Genomic DNA, 14,395 nt, shown 5'->3' on the forward strand with positions numbered 1-14,395 from the left:
TAGTCTGCGGCTAATTGCCAAAACACAATGACTCTTGCTCTCACATTGTATACAAATAATTAGAGGGAAAATTATTAACTCAGATGGCCATTCTTTACTAGTTTACTAACCTGATCTTATGAGAATGAAATATAACGCTGGTCAACTCCCACTGGGAAGTTCCTTGACCATTATCTGAAACACTGAAGCATGTCTGCACGTCCCCACTTGCTCACCATGAATCAACTTTCCACCCCAACCCCTATAAAACCCTTTGACAAACCTGGGAAAGGCAGAGATGGTCTTTGAGACATAAGTCCACCATTTCCCCAGGCTGCCAGTTTCCTGATTAAGGCTACCTTTCCTTACATCTACACTCGTCTCTCAATTATTAGCTATTGAGCGGTGAGCAAACAGACCTTTGGGGTTTCAGTAACACTGATGTTCATTCATTCCTTTATTTGAGCAGGCCTGGAGTCAAGACCAGCCCTTCTTGATAATTACATGTGTATTAGTCTGTTTCTGTTGCTTATAACACCATACCTGGAACTTAAGAAAACAAAATTTATTGCTTACAGTTTCAGAGGCTGGGAAGTCCAAAGTCCAGGCAGGAAACACATCAGGTGAGGGTCTTCTCTGGTGGCTTTACAACAATGCAGGGGTCTCACATGGCAGAAAATGGCACAGCAGAAAGAGATTCTTCATGTACTCTCCTTTTAAAGCCCCCCGAACCACACCCCTGACCACCATTATTAATCCATTCACTAAGCATGGTCCTACAATCCAATCACCTCTTCAAGGCCCCCCCTTTCAATTACCATAATAGGACTTCCCACCCTCTTAACACTGTCGGAGGCTTAACCAAGCCTCTGACACATTAAACTTTTGGGGGACACAACTTAATCCATAATAACATGGTTACTGGATAAGCAGCATTTTCTTTGAAGAGAGAGAGGGCTGAGAGGCAGAGAGAGTCCCTCTCCAGATTATGCCAGATCCAGGGGAAAGGACTGAACGCATTTGTTCATTGAGCAAATATTTCTTGGACAGCTTGTATGTGCAGGGACCCCCAGTCATGATGCAGAGAGGGAGGAGAGGCCAGCTGAGGCAGGGAAGGTCAGACTTTGGGACCAGCCACCATAGATTCCCTGCCCACCCTCTTGCTGTGTGATTCTGGGCAAGTTATTCCACCTCTATGGGCCTCCATGACTATCTGTAAAGTGGGGATGTCCACCTCATAAGATCGACTCCAACTAGGAGGTGGCCGAGAACAAGGTGGAAGGGATGGTATCATAAACTGTCACCATGAGGTAGTCAGGGAGAGCCTCACCAAGAAGACATGAAGGCAAAGGTCACAGATGGCAAAGGGAGCCTTTAGGATATCTGGTGTATATTAGTTTCCTGTAGCTGCTGCAACAAATTACCACAAACTTGGTAGCTTAAAACAACAATCTAGGGGCCGGCCCGTGGCTCACTCGGGAGAGTGTGGTGCTGATAACACCAAGGCCACGGGTTCGGATCCCATATAGGGATGGCCGGTTGCTCACTGGGTGAGCGTGGTGCTGACAACACCAAGTCAAGGGTTAAGATCCCCTTACCGGTCATCTTTAAAAAAAAAAAAATCTATTTTCTTATAGTTCTGAAGGTCAGAAGTTCAAAATCAAGGTGTCACAGGGCAACGCTCCCTCTGGACAATCTAGGAAAGGACCCTTCCTTGCTTCTTTCAGTTTCTGGTGGCTCCAGACATTCCTTGGCTTGTGGCTGCAACACTCCAATCTCTGCCTCTGTGGTCACATGGCCATCTCTCCTGTGCTTTTGGTTTTTGGGGTTTTTTTTTTCAGGGGGTGGCTGGTCAGTATGGGGATCTGAACCCTTGACCTTTGTATTATAACACTGCAGTCTAACCGAGATAACCAGCAAGCCCATCTTGTCTCTTAAAAGGACACCTGTCAGGGGCTGGCCAGTTAGCTCATTTGGATAGAGCGTGGTGTTATAACACCAGTGTCAAGGGTTCAGATCCCCATACCAGCTAGCTGCCAAAAAAAAAAAAAAGAAAAAAAAGGACACTTGTCATTGGATTTAGGGCCCACCCCAGTAATCAAGGATGATCTCATCTTGGGAACTTCAACGAAATTACATTGGCAAGGCTGGCCGGTTGGCTCAGTTGGTTAGAACATGGTGTTAGAACACCAAGGTCGGGGCCGGCCCGTGGCTCACTCGGGAGAGTGCGGTGCTGAGAACACCAAGGCCCCGGGTTCGGATCCCATATACGGATGGCCGGTTCGCTCACTGGCTGAGCGTGGTGCTCACAACACCAAGTCAAGGGTTAAGATCCCCTTACCGGTCATCTTTAAAAAAAAAAATTAAAAAAAAAAAAAAAAAAAAAAGAACACCAAGGTCATAAGGGTTCAGATCCTCACACCAGCCAGCCACCAAAACAAACAAAAAAACAATAAATTATATTGGCAAAGACTCTTTTTCCAAATAAAGTCACATTCACAGGGTCTGGGTATCAAGACATGGACATCTTTTTGGATGCCACCATTCAACCCACTACAAGCGGGCATCCCCCGGGAGTACATGGTGGCTGCACCAGGGTGGACCATGATGGACTGGCCATGGGTATAAAACTGGATTTTGGACTGGGCAGGGCTGGGCTTGGCTCTACCAGGCAGCTGGGCGTAGCCAAACCTGGCACATTCCAAACTGGTTGAAAATCAGGTTGGCAATTTCAGCAGATATCCAAGGTGCCAGCAAGGGCAGCGAGCAGTCACCATGAGAAGGATATGAGGCCAGCTGACAGCAGGACTGTGGCAGAAGGGTGGACAGGTGAAGTGGCTGCCTGGACAGTAGGGAGGTATCCCAACAGGGCCTGGAGGATGCCTTCCAGGAGGTGGGAAGCCTGGGTTGGGGCTGGTCAGCCCAGAATGGACATGATGCACCAGGAAGTGAGGAAGTCCTCTGCAGAGTCTCTGGGGTTCCCACTGAGTCTGAAGAACATAGTGCCTGCAGCCCTAGACCTATGGATTCAGACTCTGGATCTTGTCCCAGCATCCTGAAGACCTGGGGAGGACATCCTGGGCCTGGCAGGGGCCTGTGAATCTTGGCTGTGCAGGACCACGTCTACAATATTCCCCAATCCCCAACTGATGGGACAGTGCCCAGGACCTCCCGCTTGCCTTCCACAGCATGACAGCTCATTCTCGAGAGGTCTATAAAGATGTTCATTATCAAATAACTATAGGGGCCAGGCCACCAGCTCTAAACTGGCCTTGCTTGATTTCATTCTCATTACCACACTGAAAGAGAAAACAGGTTCAGAAGAGTGGGTCCCTGCCAGCTTTTGAGAAAAAAGCAGGGCTGGGGAATCCCACTCTGGATCCTGGCTGAGTGCCAGGGCAGCCCCCCTGGTGAGTGGTGCCTCTGCCTGCTCCCAGCCTTCCTGCTTCCCTCCAGCTACCATCCTCTGCCCAGCACCTAACCCCTTCTCCAGCCCCACAGGACACAGTGGGAGCCCCAAGGCCACTGTTCTACCAAGGGTAGACAGCAGAGGTAATGACCATGGGCAACAGGTTGGCTGTCACCCCCATTGGAGCCTGACCCCCTGCCCAGGTCATCTTTAGGGCCTGTGTCCTTTCATGAGCTGTGCCTGACTACAATCCAAGGGAGCCCACAATAGGGAGCCCTCCGCAGTCTCCAGATTGAACCACCCCTGGAATTGGGCCAGGGGGAGCCTTTACAGACAACCAGTGAAGAAACAACTGCTGGGCACCTGCTATGTGCATGCCTGGGAGTGGGAGTGGGGGACAGGCCCAGGCTGTGAGAAGGACTGACTGGATCAAGTGGCTGGACCTCCTTGAATCCTGAGGTGAAGATGGGCAACAGGGGCCTCACAGCCCCATACGGCCCTGGAGTCTAGTTCTGCCAGACATCACCCCTATGCATGATGCTAGGCTAGCATGGGTGTGAGGGCACAGTGGTGGCTGCCTCTGGGAAGCCGACCAAGGCTGATTCCACATCTCAGCTCAGCTCACGGTCCTAGGTCTAGAAGGCGCCGGACACGCCAAGGGGGTGTGAACAGGTCATAGGGTGGCACACATTCTCCACAATGGCCACTGGGGTCATCGGGTGAGGCTGTACAGTGGACAAGGGTACCCACCACCATGCCAAGCCCCTGCATCAGCCCAGTAACTGTATCACCACAGGCCCCAGATGGGTCAGAGTGGGACCCGTCCTCCAAGCCACCTACTGGGCACAGTCCCGTGGTTTGCGGCCCTGGGAGAAGCTGACTGGGTGGGCTTCCTGTCCCTCCTCCCGCTCAGGGAGTAAACTGAGGCCCAAAGAAGGAAGCCTTACACCACCCCAGAACCTCAGAGAGGGCTTTCGGGTCGGCCCCTAGCCGGGGCTGACCTGTTCAGAGACTTCTTGGAGCAGCTGGAGGAGGGGATAGAGCTCCCCAGAGACAGGGTCTTGGGAGGCTTTATCTACAGTTCCTCCTCCTTTCAACGTTTGGCCTCAAATGTTCGTTTCCAACCCTAACCCGCTTCAAAAGGGCATCCCTGGGAGCTGGGTCTGCAGTTAAGAAGGTCCTCCTGCTGAGCGCCGCGGTCAGGGAACTGCAAGCCCCTCGCGGGGGCTCCCCACCTGTGAGTGACACAGATAAGGGGCGCCCTCTGAGGGATCCTCAACCTACAGGCCCCGACCTCCTCCAGGATCCCACCCGCAGCTTCTAGCTCCCTCCGCTCTGGGCCCCCTACCCGGAGATGGCCTTAACATCGCTCCTGGTTGGGGTCTGACTCCCAGCGCCGCAACCCCAAGTCACTCGTCCGGGCGTCCTCCCTTCCCCGAGGCCGAAAGCAATAACTGGGCACCAGAGGTGGGGGTCGCGGAGAGATGGTGGAGGGCCGCGCGTGGGTTGACGAGAGGAGCCAAGCCGGAAGTTTGCCGCTCCCTGAGGCTCTTACTCGCAACACCTCGAGCTGAGCTTGCGAGCCTGGAGGTACTTGACCGGAAATGCGGGAGGGGGCTTGCGCGTGGATCCGCGCATGCACCCAGCGACCTGACACCCGCGGGCTCCACTCCGCCAAAACGGGACCGCAGCGTGTGCGTGCCTGTAAGGCGGCCATGACCGCAGAGAGGAACTAGAAGATGCCCACTGGCTATCCCCGCTAGAAACCCACGGCGGTTTGGGCATGAGGTTAGTGGCCAAACAAGGAAGAGCACGGACCAGACTTGTGCCCTTAATAGACATGGCGGCATTGCCCTCACGGCGATCTTTGCGCTTGTGCAGGGGCTCACAATAAACGGGCAAATACTGGATATAGGACATCCGCCAGGCACGCTGTGGCCCGGCTTCTGAAAGTGCGCATGCGCAGGGGATTTACGCATTACCTCTGGTCTAAAGGATGCCTTTACATACTTACTCTGGATTGGTCCGTGCTCTCACGATGTCTTTTTACGCATTCGTCGCCTCCGCTGACCCGGAAGTTTTCGCCCCAGTTAAAAGCATTGGCCCGCGACGTGCGGCCTCTTCCTGTCTGTGCCAGAGCGGCGCGTGGTCTGCGCCGAACGACAGAGACTCCCCGACTGCGTCCTCAGGTGAGACCGCTGCGGGGTCTGGGGTCCGAGGGACGGCCGGCTCAGGGTCTTCTTGGGAGCCTTCGGCGAGTCCCGAGGCCCGGGCCTCCCTTCGTTGGTCCTCCCCTCTGCCTCCGCGAAAACGGTGTGGAGGAAACGGCGCGGGTGTAGTTACTCTTGGTTTCTTGCTAGTGCTCCGTCGCCTGCGTAGCTCTGCCGCTCGCCGGGCCTCGGAGATGTTGGTTTGGACTCTGAAATTGTACACTGAGATAAGAAGCTTCCGCTTACTTGGCTACGTGATGCACTTTTTGCTCTGTACACGTTTTCTCAATAGCAGCTCTTTGCGCCACCTTACTGTTGGACGAGGATCCAAGTCTTTGCGTTGATTATGCCGCAGAATTCTTACGGTGGTTCTTGGTGCCAGATAACGTTTCATTCTACAGATAAGGAAGCTGAGTCCAAAGCGATTTGTTGATTCTCCCAGGGTCGAAGAGCATGTAAATGGCATGGCTGGGATTTGAATCCCAGCAGGTGCGGTGTCAGGGCATTTGGTATTATCTGCGGAGCCATCGTGCCTTGATCCATGCAGCAGCTGTTGACCGTTTGACTGCCAAGTAGTAGGCCCAGGGGCCCTGCTGACAGCTGAGTGGTTTTTCTAGGGCTCAAAAAGATGTTCACAGCATTTCTTGGCTCCCTGGAACTCCTCAGTTCACCACAGGAGGGGCGGGGGTATCGCAGTCTCAGAGAGTTGGGGGTGGTTGTGTTTTTGCTCGAGGCTGGCTGGGCTCTGACAGTTTCTGTCTGCCTCCAGGATGACCGAGTGGGAGACAGCTGCACCGGCGGTGGCGGAAACCCCCGACATCAAGCTCTTTGGGAAGTGGAGCACTGATGATGTGCAGATCAATGACATTTCTCTACAGGTGAGAGGGATGTAGTGGTTGATCTTCCCAGCTGGGGGTTGGGAACAGATAGCTTCTTCCAGGAGGGAGCATTTGAAATTTGTACCAGACCCGCTGAGTTAGTGGTTGAAATAATGACCGGTAAAGGAGGGATCCCTGGACCATCACATCCATTCTTTCTCATGTCCTGCCCAAAATTTGCTCCAACGTTTGTCATGAGGTGGTTTCCTCCCCGAAGGAGCATCACATCCCACATACTGATTTAGGGGGAGGGATAGTAAAATAACACATAACATAAAACATGAAATTCAGCATTTTAAAGGAATTTACCTCTTCAAGGCATGAGTTTCCTGAGTGGGAATCAAACCCAGGCTGCAACGGTGAAAGCACTGAATCCTAGCTATTAGACCCCCAAGAAGTAGTAAAATTCACCATTTTAAAGTGTAAAAGTCCAACCTTGTTCTTTGGCATGTGAATATCCACTTATCTAGCACTATCTGTTGAGTCTATTCTTTTCCCAATTAAATGATCTTGGCACCCTTGTCAAAAACTAATGGCCTTAGCTGTATGGATTTGTTTCTGGACTCTCAATTATAATTCCCTTGGTCTGTTTATCTTTATGGCAGTACCACACTGTCTTGATTACTATAGCTTAGTATTAAGTTTTGGTTTTGGTTTTGTGTCTAGCCAGTGTGGGGTTCTGAACCCTTGACCTTGGTGTTATAACACTGCGCTCTAACCACCTGAGCTAATTGGCCATCCCTGTATTAAGTTTTGAAATTGGGAAGTGTGAGTTCTTACTTTGTTCTTACCCCTGTACTGTTTTATATGTAGCCTTTTTTATTTAAACCTCCCTTATTATGAATTTCACTGGGGCTTCATTATGAATTTGGTGGGCCTTAAGAACTTTTGCTTTTGTGAACCCTTCCTCCAAAGTGAAAAAAAAAATTAAAAACTGTATTTTGTGACTGCATTGGTGAAAAGGTGAATATAATCCAGGTTCACTTTTTCCCTTTTTGTTTTAAAAGGAATTAAAACATTTTTCTTGCCTCTGAAGATATCACGGGACCTAGGCACTATGCCTAATGGATAATTCAGCCCTGTTTTTCACTCTGAATGTTTGCTTTTCCTTCTTCGGTTTGTTCGGGGAGGTCTGCAAACTTTTTATTAAAGGGCTCAGTACACGTTTTAGGCTTTGCAGGTCACATTGGGTCTTTATTACTTATGTGTTTTCTTTTTTTTGCTTTTGTGTAAACCATTAGATTATAAAGATTTTTTATCACTATCCCTTGGTCTGTCAAACAAACGTTCTTTGAGTGCCTGCTTGTTAGGGGCTGGGGAAGTAAAAGTCACTGTGGCATCAGGTTTCTCTGTTTTGAGCAGCTGTGCAGGGCTCCTCTCTGAGGCCACACCATTGCTGGGACATTTGGTATTTGCAATTTTTTTGCTGCACAGTGAACACCCTTCTACCTGCATGTTTGTGCAGATGCTTCACTTGAGTATCTCCTGTTTTCTTTTCCCATCATTTCTTGTGTTTGTAGAAACACATTTTTGCGTACGTTCTCATATGCAAGTGTTAGAATAACCTTAGTACGTTTTGTAGTAACTGTTGACATTGGTCCTCTTCACCTGGCTCCTCTGATTCCATCTCCCCTTACATATGCAAGGCTAACGTTTTGGCATTTTTCTACACATTTTCTTATGGATATGTATGTGTACGTGCATTTGTTTATGTATGTATAGGGTTTGTTAAACTCTTACTCTCTTTCAGGAGTGGTTTCCCCCCTTAGGGGACACTGCAATGTCTGGATACATTTCAAGATGTCAAAACTGAGGGAGGTGCATACTGGATGCTGCTAAACGTCCAAGAGTGCATAGGACAGTCCCCCACAACAAAGAATTATATGGTCCAAAATGTCCATAGTGCAGAGTTTGAGGAACACTTTTTAAAAACTGGAATTATGGGGCTGGCCCGTGGCTCACTCGGGAGAGTGCAGTGCTGATAACACCAACGCCATGGGTTTGGATCCCATATAGGGATGGCCAATTAGCTCATTGGGTGAGTGTGGTGCTGACAACACCAAGTCAAGGGTTAAGATCCCCTTACTGGTCATCCTTTAAAAATAAAATAATAAAAATAAAAACTGGAATTATGGACTCTAATCTCCTTAGTTTTCCATCCATGTTTTCCCATCGTAAAGAGAGAGGGTTTTTTGGTGCTTTGGTAAAGTTACTTCTTTTTTTTCTTTTTTTTTTTTTTTTTAAATAAAAGATGATCAGTAAGGGGATCTTAACTTGGTGTTGTCAGCACCACACTCTCCTAAGTGAGCCACGAGCCGGCCCTAAAGTTACTTCTTTACGTTTTATTTTCTCGTGGCAGGCAGGGCTCATATCCCAGTCCCCTGGGGTGGCAGACCAGGATCACAGGCAGCCAGGGGACTACCCTGAGTGGATGCTCAGTCCCTCCCTGGTCCCTGGCTGAGGGCCATCCTGCTGCTGACCATTGTCCCTTCATTCCCCCTCCCTGCTGCCCCAGGATTACATCGCAGTGAAGGAGAAGTATGCCAAGTACCTGCCCCACAGTGCAGGGCGGTATGCCGCCAAGCGCTTTCGCAAAGCACAGTGCCCCATTGTGGAGCGCCTCACTAACTCCATGATGATGCATGGTCGCAACAATGGCAAGAAGCTCATGACTGTGCGCATTGTCAAGCATGCCTTCGAGATCATCCACCTGCTCACTGGTGAGGTAGGGCACTGCGGCCAGGCGAGTCAGGCTTTGTCCTTAATACACCCCAGAGCCCCACGGTATGGTGTGGTCTCCCCCATTCTAGGGCGGAGGTGAATGGGAGAGGGATGCATAGGGCAGGATGTCAGGCTCACTGCCCCCTTCCCTTCAGAACCCTCTGCAGGTACTGGTGAACGCCATCATCAACAGTGGCCCCAGGGAGGACTCGACACGCATTGGGCGAGCTGGGACAGTGAGACGGCAGGCTGTAGATGTGTCCCCCCTGCGCCGTGTAAATCAGGTGAGCCCAGAACTTTGGCACATCTCAGGGAGGAGCAGCCACCAAGGGTGGGTGGAGTCCTGCCTAGGGTAGGAAGGCTTGTCCCTGTCTGCGAGTTTTACCTGGAGCATCACTTCCTCTGGGAATCCTGGATTCCCACCCCATGTGGGGCAGATCCAGGCTCTGAGTCCTCTCCCGGGCCACATTTGGCTGAGGTCTAGTTTCATTTTAGGTATATACAAGGGTACTTCAGAAAGTTCCTGGAAAAATAGAATTAAGAGACACTGAATCTTTTTATGAACTTTTTGAAGTACCCTCGCATTTTTACACACGGCGGGGATGGGGTTCTTTGATTATTTGAGAATCAGTTACAAGTATTCTGACATTTTTCCTCTAAACACTCCAGCTCAGAGGTTGTTTTAAGAACAAGGATGAGCTATCCTGCTTTTCAATATCCTCAAGGAATTTTACAGCAACAGAATATCAAATTGGTCACCGTTCCATTAATGTAACTGTCCCCAGCATGTCTTTATAGCTGTCCATTGTCAATCAACGGTCCATGTCAAGAGCATACATTTCATTTTGCAGTCATGGCAGGTCTTAGTTTACCTGTCATTGGGGACTCAACTTCAGCCCATGTGTGTGACACTGGACACTTGTTTATGGGGCCCTCTATCTGATCCAAGGTCTGGCAGCTGCAACCTCCCCCTATATCTTGTTTCAGTGGACCTGTGAGTGATGGCCTGGTAGCCAGCATCTGTTGGGGGTGGGCCAGGGTACTGGAGTACTGTCAGCTTAGCTTGACCCCTGTGTTCCCTAGGCCATCTGGCTGTTGTGCACAGGTGCCCGTGAGGCTGCCTTCCGGAACATCAAGACCATTGCTGAATGCCTCGCAGATGAGCTCATCAACGCTGCCAAGGTGGATAGAGACACTGGGGGTGGGGGCTCAAGTTGGGCAGTTGTGGGGAGTTTCCTTCAAACACTCAGAGCTGACTATCTGCCTCCTTGCAGGGCTCCTCCAACTCCTATGCCATCAAGAAGAAGGATGAGCTGGAGCGTGTGGCCAAGTCCAACCGCTGATTCCCAGCTGCTGCCCAATAAACCTGTCTACCTTTTGGGATGGCCCCACCCACTTGTGACGCTGTCTGTTCTTGGAGGGGCCTTGGGAAGGGGCAGGATGGCCCTGGTGGTTTTTGGGGCTGGTCATGTTCCTGGCACATCTGTTGGCCTGCGGAGACCAGAATTCACTCAGGAAGCATCACTGACTCAGAATCACAGCAGGCCAGGCCAACTGGAGTGTTTCAGCATGTCTTAGAAATGAGAGGGACAGGGTTGTCCATAACTTCTGAGGGCCTTGCACATCAGATGTCACTAGTCTAGGGTCTTAAGTGCTCACAAGGTCTAGGTGGCAGCAGACTGCCTTGAGAGGCCTGTTACCTGGAATCAGCCCCAGTGAGAGGAAGCGAAAGCCTGGTATCTCTGTGGGCCACAACTACTCCCAGCCCCTTGCCCACTAGCAGGGCTGTTACTGTCCAGCTCAGCTGTGCACTCCTTGGGCGTGGAAGTCCTACCCTCTTGATTTGTGGACTGGCTTCACTAGCCAGGTTGCTTCCAAGGCCACATTGCATGGTGGTGGCTGCAGCTCAGCTCTATACCTTACAAGGCAGGCCCACTGCCACCCCAGACATTTCAGGTTCTCCATTTAGTGGCCCATGCATGTTGTCACCAGGCTGCTGGGGAGACAGGTTGGGGCCCAACCAGGGGCCATAAACCGGTGGCTCCGTGCTGAAGGAGTCATCAGGTTTAGAAGGGTGGGTGGGGGGTGTGGTGGGCCCATGTCCGCCCACCTTGTGCCATCACCTTCCTACCGCCCCCGACATCCGGCCAAGGTAGGGCTTGGTATTGACCTTCCAGGCTAGGACCAACCCACTGGGCGGGGCAGGCAGTCAGACAGGTCCAGCGGGTACCTGGGAACCTGGACCTGGAGGGGCGGCCCCAGGATAGGAACCCTCCCCTGGGGAGGGGCATGTACATACCCAGCCACAGGTAGGCCAGAGACAGGACGGGCGGGGACGTGCCCCTGGCCAGAGGGAGGAGGTGTCAACAGCTAGGAAGAATCCTGCAAGCCAGCTAGGGGCTCACTACTCTGGGGAGCTCCTGGCTCCTGTCCTGGGCTTCTAGCCTTGCTCTCTGCTGCTGGGTTCCTTTACACTGGCTCAGGTGTCTTCCCATATCTGACTACTCTCTCTGGAGTCTCCTGTGGTCCCTCTAGGATCTGTCTCTGCCCAGCTCTTTCAGGGGTCCCTGTCTATCCCCCTCCATGCTGGATCCCCCATGCTCGTCTGGGATCCTTCCTGAAGTCTCTGAGGTCCTCCCCGTCTGTATTGAGCTCCATTCTCTCCCCCAAGTCTCTAGTTCAGGATCTGTAGTTCCCCCTTTTTCCACACCAGGGTGCATCCCTGTCCCCAGTCCCTGCCTTTGTGCTTTCCATCTCATCTTTGCTTCCTGGCTCTAGCTACCCTCTTCTCTTGACGACCCTGCTCTGTTCTGAGTCATCCTCCAGAGTCTAGCTCTGCTACTCTCTGGAGTCCTTGCTGATCTCCCCAGACTGCTCCAGCTTCCGCCGCCGCCTCCTTTCCTGCCTGACAGCCTCTCCCCGCAGGTCGGATCCGGATGCCCTGCCCTAGGCCGCCCTGGCTCCGCCGCCCCAGGACCCCTCAGGGATCAGGCCCCAGCTCCCCAGGCTCGCTCTCTGCGCCCCGCTCCCCTAGCAGAGGGGAGGACGACGACGACGACGAGGAAGAGGAGGGAGATGGCAGCCCGGGCTCGGGCCCCATCCTGCCCCCCGCCTCCCCGGTGGAATGCCTCATCTGCGTGTCGCCCTTCGACGGCGTGTTCAAGCTGCCCAAGCGCCTGGACTGCGGCCACGTCTTCTGCCTCGAGTGCCTTGCACGCCTGTCGCTGGCCACGGCGGGCGGCGGCGATGCGGTGGCCTGCCCGGTGTGTCGCGCGCCCACGCGCCTGGCCCCGCGCCGCGGGCTGCCCGCGCTGCCCACGCAGCCCGGCTTGCTACCCCGGGACGCGCGCGCGCCGCTGCCGCGCCAGGGCTCCGTGCGCTTCGACCGCCGCCGCGGCTTGCTCTACCTGCGGCCGCCGCCGCCCCCGCCCGGGCCGCGCAAAGCCCGCGCCGCGCGACCCCCGTCGCCCCCGCCGCCGCTGCGCCTCGGCCGCCCGCTGTCGCGCCGCTTGTCGCTGACCAGCCCGGCCTGGGCCTTCAACGCGGCCGTGGCGCTGGCCGTGCTAGTGGCTGCGGGCCTGGTGGTCTCAGGCATCTATATCTTTTTCCTCATCCCGCACGCCACCTCCTCCGGCCCCGCGCGGCCCCAGCTCGTGGCACTCGCCCCAGCGCCCGGCTTCTCTTGGTTTCCACCGCGGCCCACGCCGGGGGCGCCCTGGACTCCCGCCTGGACGCAACACCCCACGATCCCTGACCTGGACACCACATCACCAGGGGATGCAGAGGACGCACTGGAGCCCGAGGTGGGGCCTGAGGACCCAAGGGAGGCTGAGGGGATGCTGGACGAGCCATCGGACCAAATGTGGGGGGCAGAGGCTCGCCCAGGCTGGGCCCCGCGGGCACGGAGCAGGAGGAGGGTGTGGGGGCCACAGTAAATGCATCTGTGCTACAGGCCCTGTCCACATGCCTGGGGACCTCGGTGTCATTCTGGGGAACCTTAGCAGGGTGTATGTACGGTAAACACCCATTTCTTCATATTGGGGCCTGGTGGGAGCATACATGGCATTGTCACCATGGGGCAGGGACCATATCAAGGAGCAAACACCGCAGCCATCCCACAGGGATCCTCTGGTAACACCCCCAATTCCCATGAGAGTCCAACTGGAGGTCATCTCTGACCCTAATTCCAGTGGCCATCCAGCTAAGGGTTCCCTGACCATGATCTTTGTAAGGGTTCTGTGCTCCTGAACCCAATCCCCATGGGGATCCAGTTTGGAGCATCTCTAATCCTCCTCTCTTCTGGGAGTCGAGCTGGGGGGGCCCTGCCACCACCTCCCTTCCCCCACCAACATCCATGCAGAGGCCCTGCCAGGGGAACCCCCAGCCCTGATTCTTGAAAGGGTACTGCTGGGAGTACCCCCAGTCATCCTCACCATAGAACACTGGGGGAGCATCCTGGGCCAGCACCAGGGGCTGCAGGTTCTGATCTGCTCATCCATTGGGTTCTTTGTAGGTGGCTGGGTGCCCTCCATCTTTGGAGAGCAAAGCTGCTGCTGCTATTATTCCCTGGTCACAACCCCCTTCCACTGGTCTATGGCAGGGGATACCTCCACACCCTCCCAATCAGTCTGTGAACTTTGTTTTACTCTGCTTCCCGTGGGCTGGTCCTGGGTAGGATCCAGCTGTCTACATACAGGTCCTGGGTATACAGTCATCACCTGGCACACCTGCCTGGGGATTGGGGAAGGTGTAGCCTGGACGGGACCAGGGAGGATCCTGTGTCTCAAAGACTGGCTCCCACCCCGAACCTAAGTCTCAGACTGCTCTGGGAACTTCAATTTCCCCTCTAAGTCATGGCTTCTGGGATCCTCCTGATATGCAGTGGGGCAGCTGTGGTCCTCATGGCTTAGAGAAGCCAAGGTCAACCCCTGGATTAGACAGAGGCACACAATGGGGGTTAGGGGGGAGTATTGGACCCCCCTGGCTTAGCCTAAGGGATCCTGGCCCCTCTTCCTGCCTGCAAGAGCCTCCATCACCACCAGTTAATTTCTTGGGCCCAGTTACTGCACTTCCTCCTCCAGGGCTCCATCAGCCCTGCCCAGCCTCCCCTCTGTGCTTCCAGCTGAAGTGTGAGCCTTCCAGGTGGACAGCAGCCTCCAGGGAAGGTGGCTTGTGGGCTCTTGTCCTTCTCCCAAAAA

The 14,395-nt window shown here is 53.6% G+C and overlaps 2 protein-coding genes across 2 annotated transcripts; both read left to right on the forward strand.

The window, feature by feature from the left end:
* Positions 1 to 5,471: 5,471 nt before the first annotated feature.
* Positions 5,472 to 10,588, forward strand: RPS5 (ribosomal protein S5). Its single transcript, XM_063092064.1, has 6 exons — positions 5,472 to 5,577; positions 6,368 to 6,476; positions 8,992 to 9,201; positions 9,353 to 9,481; positions 10,281 to 10,379; positions 10,472 to 10,588. Exons 2-6 carry the CDS (start codon positions 6,369 to 6,371, stop codon positions 10,538 to 10,540), a joined length of 615 nt encoding a protein of 204 aa, XP_062948134.1. The 5' UTR covers positions 5,472 to 5,577; position 6,368; the 3' UTR covers positions 10,541 to 10,588.
* A 1,545-nt stretch (positions 10,589 to 12,133) lies between these two features.
* On the forward strand, positions 12,134 to 13,132 carry RNF225 (ring finger protein 225). The gene has a single exon (XM_063092055.1). It carries the CDS (start codon positions 12,134 to 12,136, stop codon positions 13,130 to 13,132), a length of 999 nt encoding a protein of 332 aa, XP_062948125.1.
* The last annotated feature ends 1,263 nt before the right edge of the window (positions 13,133 to 14,395 follow it).

This window comes from Cynocephalus volans, chromosome 3 (genome assembly GCF_027409185.1).
Source record: "Cynocephalus volans isolate mCynVol1 chromosome 3, mCynVol1.pri, whole genome shotgun sequence".
NCBI lineage: Eukaryota > Metazoa > Chordata > Mammalia > Dermoptera > Cynocephalidae > Cynocephalus > Cynocephalus volans.